Source organism: Ptychodera flava, chromosome 5 (assembly GCF_041260155.1).
Source record: "Ptychodera flava strain L36383 chromosome 5, AS_Pfla_20210202, whole genome shotgun sequence".
Classification (NCBI taxonomy): domain Eukaryota; kingdom Metazoa; phylum Hemichordata; class Enteropneusta; family Ptychoderidae; genus Ptychodera; species Ptychodera flava.
This window is the reverse complement of record NC_091932.1, coordinates 24010466-24034451: the sequence shown is the minus strand read 5'-3', so window position 1 is coordinate 24034451 and position 23986 is coordinate 24010466. Positions and strand designations below refer to the sequence as shown.

The following is a 23986-nucleotide window of genomic DNA, read 5'->3' as shown; positions in this document are numbered from 1 at the left end:
TTCAAATTTGAACACCGACATGTACATTTTGAACGCGTAAAGACGCGTCTAGCGTCCGCTATTTTTACAGTGTGGAAGGAGTTAGCGACAATGTAGGGGATTTGGAAAGTAGCGAATATCAAATTATTTGCTGTTGGCCGTGTTTGTACAGCGTTTCTGCCTCTTCATGCTCAAACGGCTTAACAAAACGACATATGACAGAACACGCTGTTGGGACAGTAAGAAGTAACAACAATGCGTGCCGTATACATAAGAAGACAGGCGTTTAGAAAATGCCTTGTAGACATAAAACGAAATATTTTGCAGCTGACGATGTTTACATAATGCTCAGTCTCCTTTTCGTTATAGGTACAGCCAGAAACACGAACCGCCGCTGTGATTGTTTTCGCTAATATTGGACGTCGATGAAAAATCGACTCGTTTATATTGCGTCTGTTGTAATGTAAAAAATCACGCCTTGGAGCGCATTTTCAGACATTATCTTTTTCAGCGGCAAACGTAATTACTTATAGATCATGTGTATGATAATTGACGTGAAAAATCGAAATACAAGCCAGTGTGTAATTAAATAAATTAGGAAAAAATTATAACGTTTATTTAACGTTCTTGGTATCGCCGTGTCGGCGAGAGAGCTTGAATCTCGCTCCCGGTAAATGCACTACGAAGGGTTTGAACAAAGACACTTTCTTTGTTATTTATCCGTCATGCAACAAGCGAAAAACTTTTGACAGGGTAGTGTAAATATGGCGAATGAAGCAATGACGTGTAAGGTGCCTTGGCCAACGTCACAATACGATGCTAAAATCACAAACTCAAATTATCTGATACTGAATTATGTACCCTTTCAACTGCATTATCGCCATGATACCTCCAAAATAACATATTTCACTTTATAATTAGATTTTTTCCTAAAATGTAACCGTCTCTCGCACTGAAAGGTGACGTACTAGATCATCTTTCTAGATTTTAAGGACATAATCTGCATCAATCATAAAATATTATTGTACCTTTCGACATTTTGCATTTCCCATACTTGCTTGATACGATGCGATAAACTTAAACTTGCGTTTCATATAAGTCACAATAATTTTTAATGGTGCACTTTTAGTAAATTTAAGGTGTTTAAACTTGGATTAACTTTTTAAATAAACGCTCAACAAGTTGGACATATCTGCCACATTCAAAACCTTGAAGACGGAAGATCATAGTCTGCGATTGTCAGTCTTACTTTCTTGTCACTGAAGAATCATAAAAACATAAAAGCAAAGCGCTAATCGAAGTGGCAAAAATAACTTGTCGTGCATCGCTTGCATGATAGAGAAATTAATGACGTCATTGTTTCCATGGCAACGTACGTGCGAGTAATAAAGAGTGTATGAGGGACGCGTTTGTAATGCTTGTCCAGTAGCATATGTACATTGATATTGATAGACATTGTGTGGCCAGAGTTTTGATGGCTCGCAATGGTAGCAATTAACCCATTAAAAGCAAGGCCACTTCTAGATTTCTCCATGGACAATGGCTGCATGGTAAGATGCACGCTATTATTATCGGACAGGCTTTGCAATTACAGAGTAAAATATACAGACAGCAAGCTTATACTCTAAGGAGTACTACGTCAAGAAATCTTTACAGAAGCATGAGGAAGTACCGCAAATATCTCCATGTAAATCTTTCAAATTGCTTCAAAGCAGACTAATGTATTCAAAGAATGAAGAAAGGAAACTGTAGAGACGTGAAATTTGCGGGAACTTAACAATCTATTATTCTGGTATGGTCGACAAGGACATTATAAGCGACATTTGGTTCCCTAATTCAAACATTCACGCACACGATGATCGTCACAGTGTTTGCATACCTTATGCTGTATGTTTGAAAAAAAACAAATTGAAGAATTCAGAAAATTTATGTACAGCTTTAGTCTACGGAAAGAAGTATTCAAACTATGAACTCCCTGTTGTTGTTTATTGTAAAGAAATAAAGAACGTGGATGGTGAGTCCCAAATAAATTGAAAGCTATTTTGAAGCTTCAATTTTACTTTATATTTAATATACCTGATCCTGAAATACAGCACTCCTACTGGTGCCGGAAGAACATATGATTCAACTGCAAGAAAGGGTCATTTATCAAAAGCCCATTTCATCTGGTAAATATTATCTATAGCTTTGTAGGTGATCGAAAGAATTTACAATTTATCCATAGACCGTGTCTTACGACCTGTTAGTCTGGATTCAGACGTTGGCATAAAGGTCAGAAATATGGGACGTGGAGCGCCAACACCGTCTTACAACCCCTTTTTCTAAATCTAACGTAAATGATTAGTCCAAAAAGACTTTGTCTTCCTGAGAAAGGTATAAGACTTTTTATATATTGGTCCCCAGCCTTTGTATTTTGCGCTCAGCAGATTACGCGCGCCGTGACTTGCATGGAAGCTGAAAAACTAAGTTGAATGCCACAGCTGGTCAGCGTAGTGACTCCTAGATACATGAAGAAAAGGTGGACAAGTCTACACGGGTGATCTGATTAGTCTTACGTAACCTTTCTTGGAAAAGCAAAAAAAAAATCTGCCCCTTCTCCCGCGGTTGTAATAGGCCTGGCATGCATTCAGCTTATGGAGTCAAACGGCTCCATTGACATTCGCACTAGTTCCCTTGATCGACTACCGTCGATCAGCTAGCTCAACGAAACACATATATTTCGCTGATTATTTCGCATTTAGGGCGTACATCTATCAACAACTCTGAGTCTCGCTCTTCTCTCTCCTGTAAATTGTACAGGGTTGTACTTTGCACGCCTCAGGTGGCGAATGCATCAAAGCATCACATCTTTGATAGCTTCTTCTCCCACAACCTTGATTATAGTATAACTTTGGCTAAATTTAGAACCCTTTACACGTACAAATAACTCAAGTATAAGTTCAATATATCTTGTTGACTATTATATAGTCACTGACGTTTTGAAGAACTGGCATGGGCTAAATCCTTCATCAACATCACATAATAAAATTTGATTATTACGGTCCTCACTATTGTAAGTCTTGTAATAAACTGACGAATGATAAACAACACAATCAAGTTGGATAAATATGTGCGTAAAGAAGGCACGGGATATTCCTAAATACGCATGCGTGTATGCAGAAGATGATGATAAGAGTCACTAAGAATTCCATGCGAGTCTTCAGTGAAATTGCGTTGTCACAGTGTAATTTTTGAAATATGACCTCATTTTCGTGACGTTGATGGCTATCCATTAGCAGTCTACCTATGCAATGCTCAGAGCAGAAAACAGATAGAAGCTCTTGTCTTCGGTATCCATTGAGGCAAAGGGGACGACTAACGGACTGAGATACCGTTATGCATTAACCACTGGTAACTTTTGGCAGTGGTTTATCTCTACCGTTCCTCATTTCTGGCTCAATTGCGCTGAGAATACGTCATGGCAGATGTCGTGGTCATAAATATTGACCTTGGTACCTAAAATATTGTTTCCGACGTCCGACATTTGACATATCTTGCAAAGCTACAAGTTCTCGCGACATTGCACCAGTTTGAAAAGAATTAATCAAAAGCGACCATGTGACGTACTATGTGGTATGCACTTTAAAAAATTCGGATATTGGGACTCTCAAATTTCTCGCACTGTTTTCCTAATCTACCAGCTCAGGAAGTTAATACAATTTCCACCATCTAATTTATTTGTTTAATGAACGAACAATCATTTTCCCCGTGGATTTAATACAGAGATGCCAGCAATTTTTAATTGCAAATATCAGTAAGGTAATTTGTTTGCTAATACAGAAATTTGCGCGGTGACCCTTGTGTTTATTCGTGATCTTGCAATAGAATGACTGAATGTTTCATTTCGAAGAGCAAAAGTTTAACATTTTCATGGCACGTTTGACATTTAAATAGGTGTTAACATGGTACCCTGAAGACGATTAAACATTTCATCATGCAAAGATGAAGTGTTCATGGGTCATGTCGTGTCAAACAAACAAATTATGTGGAAATTATACCTTGTGATCATAAGTGTACTTTGCATACTTTTAATGATGAGTTCCTGTTACTGATAACAATAACTGGCCATACGATCCGAAAATTGCAGACAACCTGGACTCATAATTACAACAGTAATCGGTATATGAATCATGTTCCAGAAGATAATGAGTATGTGAATTTATAATCGCTCAACCTTGTTTGAACTATTAGGAGTAACACCGCACCGAGCCACGAACGTATTTCTTTGGCTTCAGAAAGGAGCGTCATTGCATAATTATGCATTACTATATAGTATTGATTTGAACAGAGTATATATGCAATCTACGATCATCGCGCGCATAACAAAATACGTAGCATATACTCGTTTATTTAACTCCCAATACCAAGAATTGGTCGGTATAAAAAAAGATTTATCTAGGATGTTCTTGATCGGTCAGCTTACGATTTTCAGCCCAAATGTATGGGAAGCTACATTATAATGACATCGGATGTGATACGTTTGTAAAGTCGTTTTGGTATTACAGAGGCAGAGAGAGACGGTTGGATATTTTAAATGTCACACGTTAGGTGGTGTTCACCAGCACAAGTAATATTTATCATCAGTTATGTTGCCTGCTGGGTTAATATGTTCCATAAAGTCAGCAAGTGCTGTAAAAGAATCGAGTATTGACTGGCATTTTATTTTCGCTGGATTCCATAAATAATGCTTCTGCTAAACAACGAATGTAAGCTTAACCAACGAAATGGTGAACTTTTTAATTCCCCTTGAAATTAACATATTTACAGTAAGCTACCACATTCTTGTTAAATATCACACAGTCGTTCTTTTTAACAATTGTGTTCATCCTTGTAGGTTTTAAAGGATTAAAGTTTTAGAGCAATGGTTTAAAAGCAACCTGTCTAACATACTTAGTATGCAGTGTGTACTCACATATCGTGCAGACTTAGAGGTTATGAATCGTGTAAACCTGGATTGTTCCTTTGTCCATCTGAATAATTCATGGACCGTGTATGAGACAATCTGAGATGACACGGGTGAAAAATTCAGTCACGAAGGAATCTATAGCCGAGCATAAAGTGTGATGAGACGCTCCAGGCAACTTGTCTGTGTTTGCAGACGAATATTGATGAGAAAGATAAAAAACTGAGTTTTATGATACTTTTGCTGCGGTCTGACAACTTAAACACTACTCAAGCCTTTTTCATATGGACTGTACATTATAACCGATAGACGTAGCCGCAACACGGTAGAACTACACTATCCACAAAGCAGAGTTTTTTGAAATAATATTTTTCATAAAACATATAGAGAAGACAAGATATTTTTTCTAAAGGAATCAATAATTTTCTTTTATATGTAAATTTTCGAAAATTAACGTTACAAAGTGGTTTTGGTTATTTCATTTCTCTGCTACGATGAGACTCAAGACTGTTTTCATATGGACTGTACATTATAACCTATAGACATAGCTGCAACGCTGTAGAAATAAACTATCCACCAAATGAGAATTTTGGAAATCATATTTTTCACAAAACTCACGAGACTAGAGCTTCTTTCCAAAGGCATCAAAATTTGTTAAGAAATGCAAATTTTTGGAAATTAACATTGCAATGCTGGTTACCATTTAAAGGGGGAAATGCGTTAAACCTAAAAAGGAGCATTGTTCATGATCAGTATATGGCTATTCCGTTTAACTGCGACGATGAGCCTGCGACAAAGATATTTTGCACATGACTAGTCGCTGGAGGACATCGCTTGATTAACCTAAATTGCTTCTCTATTTCACTGCCTTTTCAAATCAATCTCGACCTGAAATATAAGTGGCTTAACCGCCAATCTGGTCATAGCCCTACGGTTATGAGAGTTGTCCCGATCAAATCAAACAGACACATTAGCGCGGGGTTATCGTTTTTCCTCGCCAATTACAGGTTTATATACGGGTTGATATGAACTGCTAACGTTGTCACAACACACTATATGTCGCCTGCACAACATCAGTGAGAAGAGACTTTGTCTTCTTTTTTAACGGGGCAAAAATATAAGAAAATCACCAGGTATGACCGGTACTATCTATATCTGGTTTCGAACATGGACGCTATGAGGGTATTAGTATAAGATAGGCTACAGTAATATATATGTATATATATATATATAGGCGTGACAATAGTTATACATTCTATTAAATTTGTCATTTAGGAATACAATTACTTCGAGATTTAATGATCATGTCGATATTAAAACATCCTTCGAAATCGTGTAGGAATAAAATGTCAGCGTGTTCATGCGATCGTTCAATTTCTTTTGCTATCACCATATCCAGCCTTTTCACGTGTAATATTTTAATAGAACATTTGTTGTATAAAGGGCTCGCTTTAAATATATTCGTTACCATATATACCCTTTCCTCATTAAGTTTTTTTGAATTTAAAATATTTTCTGTTCTGCGTTTTTCAAGTTTACACAAGCCATCATTTTAATTGGCCGCCGTTAATCTGATGACAACAAGACAGCTATAGACAGTCAAGTTACGCAGAACACGTTTGAACGTTTCACATGCAAGCCAAGCACGACGGTAAAGATATGATCGTGCGTTCGTGTTCCTTGATTTCGAAACGGCGCTAAGAAAGCGAAGTTGAGAAAAACTGCTAGGAAGTGAATATTTATTCCTCTCGCTGAAAAGACTCCCTCGGGGATGCTCTTTCTCTCTAATCGCTTTTCTGAAAGATGCTGAGTTGCCAGCGAAGATCAATAAAAAACCAAAAGATAAAAACATGTATCAAATACGCAGACTTTCTATCTATATCCGCTCAACCTCAATCGACGTAAAAAGTCCGGAAGCGTGTATGACCCTGCCCTTCTCTGCCTGAACTTGTATAGTCGAATCTGATTTAACAGACATCACGTGACATAAAAAATGGAAAATTATGAATATTTTGCGTCCCGCTTAATGACGCTCATGAATAATTAAACTCGTTTATGTTTCAATGTTATCTTATCCATATCAAGCTGACTCTAGATCTGCCAAGTGAACGTCTTCTGTCTTTTAAGGATGACTGATGTAGGTCCTAATGGGGTACATATAGATCGAAGTGCGCCCTTGAGAATAGCCAGCACCGTACACAAATGGATTTGATGTATTTTGTTTCACCGTGGTGCACTTTATCGAATATTTCTTGTTTCCTAAAAGAGGGGGATTCGAAGGCAAGTCTTCAGACGTCGGGGTTTTCAATCGATAGCCCAGCTGCATAAAAAGTGCAGGCCCACACAAGATCTCATGACCCGACCCTGAGGGTAATGACTGTTCAAAAACATGCATACAGAAACTTGTTCACTAGAAGGTTGCATACGGCATTGCAGGAGAACACAGGGATCCAAAAGGTATTTTTAGACAGGGTTGTCGTTAGCTTCTGAACAAAATAACATTTTGAATTAGAGCTATATGAATCTGGCTCTAAGACTATAAGTAGAATGTTCAACATTGCGACAAACATTTTTGAGGTTTAAAAAGCGCGCAAAAGATTGAAAATATTAGCGATGCCATAGTTTCTTCCCGTTTTGATTCTACTGAGAGATGAGGAACCATCAATTATAAACAGCATCAAAAGAAGGAACGCTTTACTCATTTAACCATAATGGCAAACAATCAACATTTCAGAGGCTTTTCCTCGGTTCACGCAATCGACCAACTTTTGATTCTATCTGCGTGATACGTCAACTTGAAGCCACTTATGTGCTCATAAACTGATGACGCACGTGGACATCCTCTTAACAATTCCCTGCATGGACTTAATAGCTCAAGAATACTTTAAGGATTCGACACTCGGCAGAGTGACAAAAGCAGCGTGAAAATGAAAGTGACAACCATGCCCTTTTATGGTATCATAAGTTTCACCGCAGCTCAGTTACACACGCACACAACGCGGGCAGAAAAATATGATACTTGACTGTTGAACCCTGCTGGTTAGGTCAAGGTTTAGTGCCCACAACACGCAGCGCATTCGATGCCATCGCTTCAGCAAACAATGCTCAATTTATTTGAAACCTTGCCCATTACCAGGTGCCGCCAACTAAGCTGTTCGTGCAAAAAGGTGTTCGTGCGCAGTTTTGCAGCGGGCGGGCAGATTTCAAAACTAATCAGTTGGCGGGGAGGAAATATCGATATTTACTGTGGGCGGGGAAGAAATTTCATTATTTTCAGTGAGCGGGGAAAAAATTTGACAGTGGGCACCGGAAAATACTTAATGGGAGGGGAAAGCGGCGTGGTTGATATAACTTGAAGGGAGATTACGCGCCTAACTTGGAGGGAGCAATGTGTCAAGGTATACTGCTAGCTGCTCGCACGGTTTTGCGTTGATTTGGATTGCCCAGTGGGCATCTAGTTGGCAATGGGGAATTTCAGTAGTGGGGAGCCTGAATTGTTGTGTGGATTGGGGAGCGGGCAAATTATAGATACTGGAGGGCAGTGGGAATCAAAATTCAGTGGGAGGGCACATTTTCCGTGTATGCCAGTAGGAGGGCGGTTACGGCCAGCTCTACTTTCCCCTCCAATTTTAGGTCAAGGCCGAAAATAAGAAAAATCGGTATATCAGCCTTCAAAACACGTTTTGTGATGATTTTGCGAAATTCATGAAATTTACCAGTTGGCGGCACCTGCATTACCCTTCAAAGTTGAAATATAGAATTTGACTGAATGGAAGCAAGGTTGCATAAAAACTACCAAGATCTTTTTAAATGAATGTGAAAACGCACAGTGAAAAAAATATATTGACAAGGAAACGTACTTCAGTCTGCATTAGAATCTTCAAGCCACTATCTATTCAAGAAGTGGACATTAAAAAATGATATTCTTTAGCCGAGTAATTGAATGCCATCTCGAATCTCGAAAATAAACAACCATCGCTACTTTCAAGATAATTATTTGCCAGAGGAAAAAAATTGTTTGCTCATATGATATTTAAATGTGTTCCCCCAACAGGAAATGCATTACGCATGTGCAGCTGTACTGTCAGCTACCTTCCAGCGACCGACGGATGTACAGCCTCCTTTTGAGAGTGCATGTACACTATGTGTGTGGTTTTCTATCTCTTTGAGACTTCATAATACCAAATTTATGCCCACTGTAATCATCTATAACGCCGGCAATTGTGTTTTACAAGACGGAGCAAAGCAATTGATACTATTAGTTCCCCGGAAATTCATTTCATGAAAATTGTTGCACGATTACATTTGTGAGAAGATGCCGTTTTGGCGTTTGCGCATAAGCCTCAACTGTACATCTTTAATACACCGCGCACAAAAGGGTGAATTGGCGTCCGGTTACATTGCCATCACCAGATCTCGCCGGTAATTCGATATAGACTCTCTTTTCATACTGTGGATTACGTTTCGCAAGTGACTGGTTATCAGTACTCGTATTTTTCATAGTAGCGAGTGATTGGGCTATTCGCCGAGACAAACCCATTTTCTGGCATTGAGAATTTCGATAAATATCAAATGGATTTTAGTGTTTGCTCTTATAACTGTAAGGGTTTGAAATCATCTTATGGTCTTATTGACAACATTTTAAATGACAATAATTGTGATCTTTTGTTTGTCAGCGAACACTGGCTCACGTCTCAGGAATTGTCAGGTCTTAATATGCAGCTTATTGACAAAAACAGATGGTTACATATGAAATCTAGTATTAATCCGGAAGAACTTATGTCCGGCCGTCCTTACGGCGGTATTGGTTTCATTGCAAAAAGAGTTCCAGGTATCTCTTATAAACCAATAGCTGTTGACTCTGATAGAATATCTGGTGTTCAATTGATTGCTAGCGGACGAATTATTCTAACAATCTTTGGAGTGTACTTGCCTTATTATAATGGTCATCCTGAGCAAATCGATCTTTTGTGCGAAACGTTAGATATTTTACAATCTGCAATTGATAACATGGATTTGTCGCCTATAATGGTCGTGGGTGATATGAATGCTTCATTACCCAGTGGAAGTCAACTCAATAAAAACTGGTACCGGAAACATCCATTTACAAAGCATAGCTATATATTGTATGATTTTTTATGCAACAATGAATTCAAAGTAGCTAACTTTAATTTTGCACAAAACGTTACATACACATATTTTAACGAGATTTCTAAATCTTATATTGATCATGTTTTCTGTTCTGGTATGGCTATGGATATCATTAAGAACTGTACTATAATGTTTGATTTGTCTTTAACTGTAAGTGATCATTTTCCGTTATGTACAACTCTTCATTTCTCTTTTAATTCTGCTTCATATGGTGGTACTGATGATAACTTTGATAGAACACGCAAATATCCTGCTGTTAATTGGTCTGATGACAGAATATGTTCTGCCTATAGTAATTACGTTACTCGGGCTGCTATGTCATTAAATACTTGTAATATTGAGGATGTTAAGAGCAGAGATGAAGCATGCAAACTTGTAGATACCATGTGTAATGACGTCACTAATATCATGCATAATTCATGTAAGAAGGTTGTTTCTGATACTCATCAACGTTATAAAGGCCGTTTCAAGAAAAACAACTGGTGGAATAATGATTGTCTTGTGACACGTAATAGGCAACGTTTTTGGTTTAGCATATGGAAATCCTGTGGCAGACCTCGTAGTGGACAAATTTATTTATGCTACAAAGCAGCGAAAAAGACATACAGGAATTCATGTAATCGAGCAATGAATAGCAAGATTAATGGCTTTTCTCGTTTGCTTAACTCACTGTATACTTGTCGTAGTTTAAGGAAATTTTGGAATTGCATTCGTAAGACAAAATATGATTCATCTAAAAATAACGATGCCAGTATTAATATTACGAAGTTCTACGATCACTTCACCAGTAAATTTAGTATGACTAGTTGTACTAGTGAGGCTATGTCGACTGCCAAACTTAAGGTTCGAGATAAATGCACCAGCCTAATGGATGTTACCTTTTCTGACTTTGTTATGTCTGAATCTATGCTCATTACGTACATAAAGAAGCTGAGATCTGGCTGTGCACCCGGAGCAGACGGTATAATGTCTGAACATTTGAAATATTCCATTAACTCTAAGGTTATTTATCATATGAGTGTAATGTATTCTGTCTGTTTTAAATTTGGTATTGTTCCTTTGTCATTTACTAAAGGTTTACTTATCCCTTTGTTAAAGAAATCGACACTTGATCCTGCAGTACCAAAACATTATAGACCTTTGACCTTATCCTGTACATTTTCGAAATTATTGAACTTTATATTCTCGATGTTTCCGGTCAACATGAATTTAGTGATTTACAGTTTGGTTTTGTTACTGGTAGAGGAACTGCTACTGCTGCAGCCTTAGCAAATGATGTAATTTCATACTGTAACAAACGAGGATCGACAGTTTATACTTGCTCTCTAGATGCAGAGGGAGCCTTTGATGCTGTACCTCATGATGTTTTGTTTTATAAAGCAATGGATGTACTTCCTAATCATTGCTGGAAGATTTTAGTGTATTGGTATAGGCATCTAAGCGTACAAATTAAGTGGGGTTCTAGTTTGAGTGAACCAGTTATTGTGTCTGTAGGTACCCGTCAAGGAGGATTATCGTCTCCTTTTCTTTTCAATTTGTTTTATCAAGATTTAGTGGATGAATTGTCGTCATGTGTTGGAGGTATCAGGATTAATAATTTGTCTTTTAATGTTTTTTGTTATGCTGACGACTTATTGTTAGCTAGCCTTTCTGTTACTGGTCTTCAAAATATGATCGAGATTGCAGATATATAACAAATCATGGCTTGTGTTTCAATCCTAAAAAAGACAAACTGTGTTTATTTTTGGTCAGTGTACACTTACACCGCATCCATATTGGTTACTGAGTGGTGTAAGACTGGATGAATGCGAAAGTGTGAACTATTTAGGTGTTACACTTTCATCGTCTATCCTAATGATCACATCAGAAATAGAATAAATGCATGTAGGAAAGCTTTTTATGGACTTCAAGGCGCTGGATTCAGTAATGGCCATATTGACTGTAATGTACTCGCTTATGTATGGAATGTTGCCATAAGACCAGTTTTATTGTATGGTATTAACTGTGTACACATGTCTAAATCATCAATTAATGAGGCCGAAAAAATCCAGTCAAAATTATTAAAAGCTGGGTTTGGCATTCATAAATATTGTAGAAGTACTTCTTTCCTGAAGGCAATTAATGTTATGAAAATTGATACGTCTCTTGAAATCAGTTCTCTTGATTTGATAAAATCCATCTTCAGTAATAAATCTCGTGCACGTTGTTTTTACCTGCATCTTTTGAATATGCATTTATGTGGTAGACTGCATGGTCACACTGATTTAGTATCACGTGTTAATAGAATTTGTGTCAGAAATGGTATTTCACTTTTGCGGTATATTTTTGACAAGCAATATTCTCAGTCGATCCTTAAAAATATGAAAACATGTTCAAGGCCAGATGGGCTGACTGACAGCATTCGCCAGTTGTTACTTGCAAAAGATTTACACAGTCGTCATCTTCTTAATATGTTATTAAGACCATTTTAAACTTGGGATTTTTTTGTCTTGTACCGAGTGTTTTCATTTAATACCTGATTTTTAAATTGTCATTGTATTAGTTTTTGTATTTCTCTTCTTTTGAAGGCTTTATAATAAAATAATAATAATAATAATAATAATAATTTTCATTCGTGTCGAGAATTCAGGTTAAGACTCCAAAATGATGGAATCAATCTTCAGCCGTCACACATTGTGAGTATGTTATTGACAACGAGTGAAAAAAAAACCACATCGGAAGATTGATGCGTTGGGAAGCCGAGTGACGCAAGACTGACTGCAAATTCTCGTACAAAGTAATTAATGACGAGTTAGCTAACATCGCTTAAGAGTAACGATTTGTCTCCTAAGAATAACAGAAACAGGTGTAGCTACGTCACTAGTCAGTGGTGACCATTTCTAGCGTTGGTGTTGACATGCAAACTTTCGTTTTTTCAACATTCCCTAGGGGTTCTGTAGCAACATTTTATCTTTGTGTAGACATCGATTGTATGTACACCTGGTCCTATCCAAAGATCTAATCGGCTTGCCAAAATATTAAGTTATTAATCTTTTATCTTTTTTGCTGTCAACCTGTGTTTTTTTTAATTTTTGGTATCATTGCAATTAGGCCTAGTAATATATATATATATATATATATATATATATATATATATATATATATATATATATATATATATATATATATATATATATTACACACACAAAGATGTCTTCGTTGGAAATTACAGTGTTCGATGCGAAAAGCAGAGCGTTATACATAATAATAACAAATCATTTCAAGTACAAGGGAATAGTTATATCTGTTACTTAAGTTTCATGCATCGTGCAATCTTCAGACAGAAGTGAAAGGGTAGCAGGATGCATGGAGTCTGAAGATTGCAGGATGCATTAAACTTCAGTAAGTAATTTATATATATATATATATATATATATATATATATATATATATATATATATATATATATATATATATATATATATATATATATATATATATATATATATATATATATATATATATATATATATCTCGAAGTATACAGATGTCCTCGTGGGAAATTACAGTGCTCGATGCTAAAGCAGAGCATTATATATATATATATATATATATATATATATATATATATATATAACTTGTACCAATCATAAGTTAGCATTAGCATTACAGGCATATCAAGAGGGTGCCTTAAGCGCGATATTTCAGTTATTCTTCAGTCAAGGCATATTGTGACAATTATTATGAATATTTATTATTTGTTTATTTTTCACAATAATAGAGTAATCACACACTAAATTCGCCCTTTTGAATAACCGTTCTCCTGTGTGTCTCAATTAATCTAAGTCGGTCTTTAAGGCATGTATCGATGTGACTCGAACCTTTCACTTGTCACTCGATTCCCTGATATCTTTCTATCTCTTTGTCTTTCACTGTCTCATTATGTCCGTGATTCTGCCATTCTTTGCTTCTCTCGCTTTGTCAAACAATTTCCCATTTCTATGTTTCTGTCTCTGACCGCCTCTGTCTGTCCCTCTATCTTCATAACCCTCTGTCAATCAGTCTGTCTGTCTGTCTGTCTGTCTGTCTGTCTGTCTGTCTGTTTGTCTTGCAGTCCGCTGGTAGGATCCCGTCTCTATACATTCTTATATGTGTAATTTCTTGAGAAAGCTTTCCTACTCTGTAGTTGACACCATGATTTATGTTCGCCACCAGATGCATCTCAGTCAACCATTACGCTACGTCAGCTAGGAGACTTAAATCAAAACAGGGACCTTGTCTTGAGGGCCTTAATTAATTTGTTGAGTAGAGCCAACGCACTTGATACGGTAAGCTTATGCATTATTCTAAAGTGAGATGTCCTTCCACATTGAAAAATGGTTTGAAGTTTCAATTGAACTGAATCTAGCATCCATGATTGAAAACCGAGATAAGCATTGACGTTATGCTATACATTTTGGGATTGACATATGCGCAAGTGAATTTATGTTATGGGCAGCTCTTCATGCATGTATTTGCATCAAAGTCTCCCGATAAACGTTACTGTGAAATTTGCATACTCGATGGCGCAATCTTTCACTTGCTTGCTTTATTTGATGTTTTTGAGGATAAGAAAACTTTGACGTTCTGTTCTCGTTCTTTGCACCAATTACATATTATCTGACGGCACATAATTCAACATGTTTGAAATGCACAGCTGCTATTTAACAAGTTAAGCCCGGACTTCGGCGTCACTTTTTCCCGAATAATGACACATGTCACGGTCCCTTGGTGCGCACACAATTTGTTACGTGCGTAATCCTCTGTTCAAGCATTCTTTGCATCTTCACCTGCGTGTCAAAAAATACGTGAGTATTATACTTGATAGGAAGAGTTCAGAGCAGCACAGCTTCATGGGAAATTTTATGTCAATATGGGTATTTTTAAATACTGACGTCCATCACCTAGACAACACAGTTTGCAAGAACGCGAGGGACGATTTCAAGCGATGGGCTTTGTAAACGTGTATGTTGGTCACTTTCTTTGGAAACGATGTTTGCTCTATGAGATTAATAAAACAGAATGCACCTCGGGATAGATTTCAGATGCTGAAAATTTTTGTAATGTTTGTCTACCACTTGTTGGCGTTCATTTTGAGGCTCATAGTATACTTAATCTTTTTACTCGCTTATTTTGTGAAAGTCGAAAATTTAATTTTGTCCTAGAGGTTTAAATTTTAAGAGGTAGTAAATACTGGTTAATTTGTTTGCTCGGGTAAAATGATTTAGCACAGCCACCTCTGACTTTTATTCGTTACTTCGAGAGGGAATAATATTCGAAACGGCGAAACAATGATTGCTTTTCAAATCCTTCAAGCCACGTTATACACACATTTTCTCTCAGTGAATAAAGAAAATAAAAGACACATTTTGCAGTCGCAAATTGTGATATATCTTTAGAACTTTGCTAGCGTAAATTAAATTCAAAGAACAAACAGAATAAACTGTTTTCTGGAACGCAAATTTCCGGCATAGTAATGAATTCCCATATACCTTGAGTGCCGGAAAAATCCAGCGAGGTTTTATACCACATTAAATGCATGTTTTGAACAGTAATAGTACCATATTGCGGCAGTCAAACGATTAAACATATAAGGGGTCATAACGTATCATCTTAGTTAAATATTTGCTCAAACGGAGAACATTATGTCTGTTGAAAATGAATGGAGCAAAAGTGTCATTCTTGCACTTTAAATTTTATCGAAGCAAAGGTTCGAAAAACATTATATATATATATATATATATATATATATATATATATTATATATATTATCAAAAGTGTCATTCTTGCACTTTAAATTTTATCGAAGCAAAGGTTCGAAAAACATTATGTATGTTATATATATATATATATATATATATATATATATATATATATATATATATATTTAAGTGCCACTCTCAGGAAACTGCCTCACCTCTTCAATAATATACAAAGCCACTGTCACTACAAACGATGATCAGAAACACTATATCGGACTCACAGACTCAACTTTCAAACAAAGATGCACATACCGCAAGTACACATTCAAAGACACCAAAGCACAGAAATAGCACAGAACTTTCAAAATTCATATGGAAACACAAAGATAACAACAGAAACTAAATATCAAAAGGTCATGTAAAAATACAGTGAAATATGAAGGTATATCTAATGACTATATTGCGAGTATAGAGTCGTCAGATGTGGATTTGAATTGCACTGAACAGCTAGAAGAAACTGCCGTAAAACTTCAGTGTACGTTCATTGTGCGTATAGAATCTGTACGAATGCAGGGAACCCTGTACAGTTTTACGACTGCCAGTAAGGGATGGGAACTATATGATAAGAAATAGTTGTAAACGTTTAGAAATAGATTAGTTGATTAAAATCAAATCAAAGGATGTGGCAACATTTATTCTAATCACCATGCTAAGACAGTCATCGAGTCATAATGATATGAGTTAACCGCAGCTGTTAGAAAAGTAACGAGCCAATCAGTAAGAGAAAAAGCTAACTTGACCCTCTGAACCTGTTCTTCGCAAAACCTTCTTCGCGTTCGAGCAGTAGCATTTTATTACCTGAAACTTCACAACGATATTTCCAATATCAGAATAAATAGTACACTATATGTGGAACCACAAAGGTTTAATTCCCTGAGTTCTGGTTGAATGGAATTTGCAAAAGTTGATCCGGCATCCGCCTGCCAATCATGCTCAGATAAAATGCATTTAGATATCAGGGTACGAACATATCGTACAAAGTACTTCATTTCTTTTTACACTAAACTGTACGCCAGGGAGTTTCATACAAATATGTTCTTCCCTTCCATATATTTAGATACTAAGATACAATTCCACACTAGTCTCTCCTGCACGAGGTGAGTGAGTAAATTCAACAACCCTTCGAGCAATTCCATGTTATACTGAATGTGGTCAGCATTTATCATTTTCTAAATCTTTGAATGTAGTGAGCCCTTGGGGAATGTTTTGATAGCATAGAAGTTATCGGTCATACGCTAGTTTTATTCTCAGAGAGTGTTGTTGCAGGGCAAATGTTTACATCATTGGCTGAGTGCCAAAACGACACAAGTCGACCCGTCAGTCTAATGACAATGTAACGAATCTTAAAGGTATCTTCTCGCAGAATCTCGTGTTGCGAAGGAAGGCGTGGAGTACCGTGAGGATATGCGTAGCCAAAGCTCTCTGTCGAATTCCATGAAACACCAATCCCTCTACCCTAACAAGACAACACAGAACAATCATCTGAATTATCAATTGTATGCGCCAATGGACATACATCAGTCCATTGTCTTTTCAACGAGAAAACAATCCCACGTAAAGAATGTTTGGATTTGTGCCAAATCTTGCCCCGATTTTGTCTAATAATGCTTGTCTCGCTCCAGGGTCTGTGATTTACCGGAGCCGAGACTTTACATTATATCTATTGTATGTGGAATGTCGATATTTAATCCAAAAGTATGTAAATTGGATATTTTAACTGCATCTGTTATTTTCAGTCTTTAAAGGTTGGCACGGAACATTTTATTTTCATCAGGGTAATGCCCTGAATTAATTACGCTTTTTGAAAATAAACGAATTTTTGAAGCTTTTCCCTTATTTGCCACCGGGAACTTTAAATTATTCTCTTTCGTAATCAAGAATAAAAGTCAAGGATAATTGTGTCTGTTTTCGGATCACGAAATCAAAGTACTTCAAGTTTATTGGCATTTGAAATTCAATATGGTCGACTTGCACATAAACGACGGGACGAAATATCACCTAACTTCTCTGCAAAATCTATACAATGAGTCCTCGCGAGCCGTTTAACCTTGCAAACAACTGCGCCATTGTGAGAGTTTGAAAATCTGTCAAATGAGAAGCATTTCGCCCTAAACTTTCATACTCGAGTTTTCATCGATATTGAAAGGGGTGGTCATTCTAAAGATAGAAACGGTGCAGAATGTATATTTGAGTACGGAGACGTATGTTGCACTATAAATACATATTTCACTGTATTTCACCTTCACTGTGTGGATATTTCGCCAACCCATTATCAAATTTATTGTCCTCCTCTTTCATTTGTTTCATCTTGAAGCGGTTCAAAGTAATCCCCATGAATATATGGTCCTAAATGATTGTTTCGAGGAAGTGGCACTAGAGTGGCCTTGAATGACAATGGAAAATGGACAAGTCGTGATGTGGTGTTAAACCATTAAACTATTTGTGTTGTCGGCTCTCCATTGAATATACGAGGAACCCGCCATTACTGCATGATGCTATTTTGGTTAACCAGCTGGCCTTTTTAAAAGTCCCATCATCAAAAGACCGAGCTTTTCACATTTCTAAATGGCTTCAGTACTCCCTGACGAAAACTGATGGCTTGCGCCGGGCCGCAACACAAGGATATGTAGTGTTTCTACTTTCAGTGTGATATTGCTTAATCTTTTAAACAGATTGCTTCGTCCAGAACCCTTTACGGTGTTTGATCACATAAACTACTGCGTTATTCAAATTCATTGTCCCCCTGATATAAACATTGTATCCCGGCAAAGAAGCGTCCCTGCACGATACATGCCTTCCCCTCTACGAAACTATGTCAAGTTGCACCGAAATTCCTTTCGTTGTAAAATACACCGTTTCGTTACGTAAAGCATACAATACTGAAACCCCATTCAGTCATTCAAAATATTAGTTATATGCTCGCAGCTCATCTTAAGTGTGAATGTAAAGTCGAATCATGATATAAGAACAAAAGTGTAATAATGCATGAGCTTGTCTTACAGTAGAATTAAGAGGAAGAGTCATTATATATATATATATATATATATATATATATATATATATATATATATATATATATATATATATATATATAATATATATATATATTTATGTATGTGTGTGTGCGTGTATACATCACATACATACATACGTACATACATACATACGTACATACATACATACATACATACATACATACATACATACATACATACATACATACATACATACATACATACATACATACATACATACATACATACATACATACATACATACATACATACATACATACATACATACATACATACATACATACATACATACATACATACATACATACATACATACATACATACATACATATGAACTTAATGTAGTCACTCACTATCTGCCATCACTTTTGCATGATCTACATGATCGTTGTTTTTTATTTTATTTGAACCTAATTAAAACAAAAATAGGTTCTAAAATACATCCATATGGTACATTACCATTCTTGACAGATTAAACTAAGGTCGCATTGGACCAAATATGAAAAAAGTATATTAATTGATTCATTGATTGATACAATACTTAATGCGAATAATCTATATTAACCGTGAAGGCAATCAATTACATTTCAGTAAAAGAGATTCATAGAACTTCTCAAAGAATTTATCAAACAAAGCTGATAATTTTTTGACCTCCCTCACTTTGAAAATATCTAAGGCGAGTCTCACAGGAAGTTGGAAATAGTTAAAGGGGAACACAGGTGTGAATTTTGCTGGACTTCTTAATGGAGGACAGCATAAGCAATTGCTCCTGCAGCTATGGCAAATTAAAATTCCTGGCCGTTACCATGGCAGCTACAGACTCAATTAGACCCGGATTGAGGTCAGCTTAAACGCTGTTCCCTTGGTGGTGTGACTTATTCTATTGCCATTGAGATAAATCGGAAATTGAAAAATACAAAATAAAATGATGGCCACTGGGACATTGACAAAAAGTCAATACAATCAAAGCGATGCCTGCACATGACAGAAATGGGTAGGAAAAAATCGATTCATACATTAGAGAGCTCTTTGACAAAGCTGACAAAAACCATCATTCGGGGGGTTCAAGTATTGTGTCAATAGCCGCGGCGTGGAATTACTTTTTTTCCTTAATACCAGCTCCTAGTCCATGTTATGTTCGGACCACTGATCATTGCATTACTTTGTTTAAATATTCTCAAGTTTCTGTCCCCAACCAGGGTTGTTCAGAGTGGCTAAGGCAGGCCGCACCTTTCTAATGCAGTGCAATCATGAAACACTTATTGCCTTGATAAATCTGCTAATTATGCTACAGACAGTTTCGTTATTGTGGATGCGAAACAGTATTAGGTGGCACGCGCTTCAAAAACGAAGGAACTATATTTCCGCTCGCACGTCACTCTTGAAGCCTTTTAATGAAACAAAAGCCATGCAGCATATTGTCAACTTTTTCAAGTAAATATTTATTAGACTTTTTGTTTGAATGACAAACGTTAAATTCGTCACCCTGTTGAAGTGTCGAATGCAAAATCTTTCTTATTTTTGCGCACCTGGCACTCAGTGGTGTTGATCAACAATACCATTCGTTTAATAAGTAACTTCGAATTCCATTTGTAATACGTGTCCTTAAGACGCATGCACAGATGTGAACATGGTTGATTTTTTCATATTGTTTGTTTTATTCGTCAAAGGTAAATTATAGGGCTAATTCTCTTCTGTACATCAATGTACAGAAAATAAGTTAATTTGCATCGTTGATGAACAAGAACATTGTCACGATTTAAATCATACTCTAGCCATACGAATGATGGATGACCTTAATGCATATATATATATATATATATATATATATATATATATATATATATATATATATATATATATATATATATATATATATATATATATATATATATATATATATATATATATATATATATATATATATATATATATATATATATATATATCATAATGTGCAAGGAAGAAGGTTTTAGATTTGGTGATAGCAAATCCATTGTTTAAAATCACTGCATTTGTGCCTATTTCATCTACATCGAAGCGAAGTTGTGACCATTTAATTTGGTGCGCAACAAGTGTACGCTTACATCTTTGTGGCGTACACTATGACAACCTTGTAACTTATGTCGACGAAAGGAGCATTTGATAGTATGAAAATATAAAGTTTACAAAAGATAAAATTATCCTGCAATCTTTAGACTAAGTATAGTTTAGCTCGAGCGCTTTGAATCTACTAACGTTGTGACGTATAAGCAACACACTCTTAATAATCCAAGCCCCCTTCCCCCTTACCAACTAAAATACAAATGCACGATTTCGTTACCTATTGCATTTGATTATGATCAGTAATGACAACTGCGCGGAGCTTGCCTATGTGACGAGGACATTTAATGTAAAAGTATTTTGCTTTAGCTAGATATTCAAAATTATCATAATTTTATTGGTAGCTCTTCTATGACTTCCCATACCTTGTGGGTAAAAAGTGCGATATAATCAATAGAAAGGATTGCGTGTTCACGCAATCATGAAAATTCTACCAGACAGTTTCTGCTTAGCGACAGGTATACCTGAACAGACCCACTGATTTAATAAGTTAGGGTGAGATACACGTTGACGTGTGTTATTGTGCTGTTGCAATAGCGATAATTCGACTTTCGCCCGTGAGAGCACTGGTAATATTGCCCGTCGCATAGATACGCCTTAAAAATTCTCTCTTGTATGTAGTAATCTTCTGAAAGGCCTTAGGAATACACATCTGGGGAAAATCCAAGACCGCTTTGTCGTATAATATGTTTGCCATAGCCGAAGCTGTTTTAAAAGGTAATGCCGTCTCGTACCTGTACCACGACAATCGTGCGTCAACTTGAAGAAACTCGTATCGTATAAAAACTCCACTTGTCATCCTAACAATTTATGCGTATCTTTCTTTGCTTTCCTTATCAATTAAAGGAAGGGGCGTCGATATCCGACATGCAAACAAGACGAAATCAAAACCTCAAGTAATCTTGTACTGCATCACGCCGTAGCAGAGACGAATTTGCCCTTTGCTATCTAAGAGTCGAAAAGTCGAAATCAACATACCTATATTGCCATTCTGGACTGCAATGACGACGGCAGTGCGTCCCTCGGCATCCATACAGTTAACATTGAAATAGCTGATGTGTTTCAACGCGACAAGAACTGTTTTCTTTTCCCCTCTCTCAACGGCACTGAGGAATATCTTCTCCAGTTCAGGACGGTATCCGTGACTTACTCCCGTCTCCATGGTACTCACTCTCCCTAATTATGTTTTTCTCAGTCTATCTGAAGTTAAGGAACGGGAAACTTTGATGTATTGCTCCGCCAGTAGTGCGCCAATATGATGTCGCTGATCTATCAAAGCCCTGCGTTGATATACCGTAAAAAGACACCTGCTGAATGCCACGTGACATGGACTCCGCCATTTGATAAAAGGGGTTGCCTGCTCACGATATAGCCCTACTTGTATGATATAAATATTGGTAAGATATTTTACATAAGTTTATATGTTGGGACATGTGAATGTTACAAAAGAACACAGGAAGTGTATTTGCTCGGAAATTATCATATAAATTTATAGTTGTAGCCATTTTGGGTAGTTTCATTAGGCCCTATAATTGCCCTGTGCACTTATGGACTGTAGCGTTTAACGATATTTTCATCATTCTTGTTCCCTAAAATTCATTTGCTTTATGTTCTACTTAAAGTGTACGTGTTCAAGTTCTAAGTATGGCCTCGTGAACACATCGCGCGTTTTGCAATGTGCAATGTTTTTGTGGCATGTGGACGAAATTTCATTTGCCAATAACGACATTTAGCAATCACTCACGTATTGACTGTTTTCAAAAGTTAAGCGCTATATGTATTTCGACATGTAACTCATCTTACAGAACCCCGGAAAATAGATCATAACCCACATATAATAGAACAGTAAGGTAAAAAGTTAGAGATATCCTAACCTCTAAACATGTTCAGAGGTTAGGATATCTAGAAATAGTTCGTGTACATCTATACATCAATCGGTTGACAGTCTTGCCTCATACAGATTTGTAAGTTTTCAAATCAGTGGACCATATAAACCGTTAAGTAATAAGCTATTTCAGTGACTGCAATTATTGAAACCAGACTCCGGTTGACCTTCTATTCAATAATGTAGACAACTCATTATTAAAGCTATGTCTACTTCAAAAGAGAAGACTAAACAAGTACAATGCAATCGAAAGACTTAGCCTATCAATATCATGGTATTTAATTTTTTTCCGAAATTAAAACATCACCTAATTATTTTTAATTTTTATGAAGTCAGCGAGTCCGTATCGATGTTAAAGCGCTATTAATCGTTGAAGGTTTCTTTACAATTAGCAAAATAAATGGAATGCTTATTGCATGGACTGACGAACGGAAAACCCCCTCATAATATTTGTTTTGTTTTAAAGGTATACTGTCACCTGTTCCAATTTTACCACAGTTACCATGGAAAGACAAAATCTAACCAATCACAGATTTTAAGTGGGTGGGCGCTTTTTAAAAAAGCGCCCTCATATGGGCACTCAAATACCAAGGAATGCCCCCTTGACCATATATGGGCATATTTAGATTACAGGTGACTGTATACCTTTAACATACAGTGCATCGTCTTACGCCTAAGGCTGCTATAAAATACCCAGTATTCAACTCGTCAACACGATCTGTGTGCAGGTCATGACCTATTCATTTTGTTGAACTTACAATTGAATTTTAATTCCGACTTGTATAAAATTATCTGTTAATGTTAACACTGTATATTGTACATACTGTTTGCAAGGCTTGTCCTTTGTATTTGAACATAATTTGGGGAGTAGAAAAAAATGTAGATATTTTCTATTAATAATGTAATGAGAATACTTTAAAATGTACAGCTATTAAACATTTTAACATATTCACTGTCGTTAAACTGTAGCAGCTGGAGACGTCTCCCAAGGTCAGATATTATCATACGTTCCTCATGCTTCCAGTATCGGAATCAACTGTATGTACACGTGATTTCTTCTAATTCGCAATCACATGACACAATCAATAGTCTCGAGCTACAGATCAAATAT

The 23986-nt window shown here is 36.5% G+C and overlaps 1 protein-coding gene across 1 annotated transcript in view; it reads right to left on the bottom strand.

The window, feature by feature from the left end:
• LOC139133335 (short transient receptor potential channel 5-like) overlaps nt 1–22259 on the bottom strand; it is a 72032-nt gene extending 49773 nt beyond the window's left edge. The window contains exon 1 of the mRNA XM_070699883.1: nt 21969–22259. Coding sequence (XP_070555984.1) covers nt 21969–22152 — 184 coding nt within the window. The 5' untranslated portion in view covers nt 22153–22259. The remainder of the gene's footprint in view (nt 1–21968) is intronic.
• Nucleotides 22260–23986: the final 1727 nt, after the last annotated feature.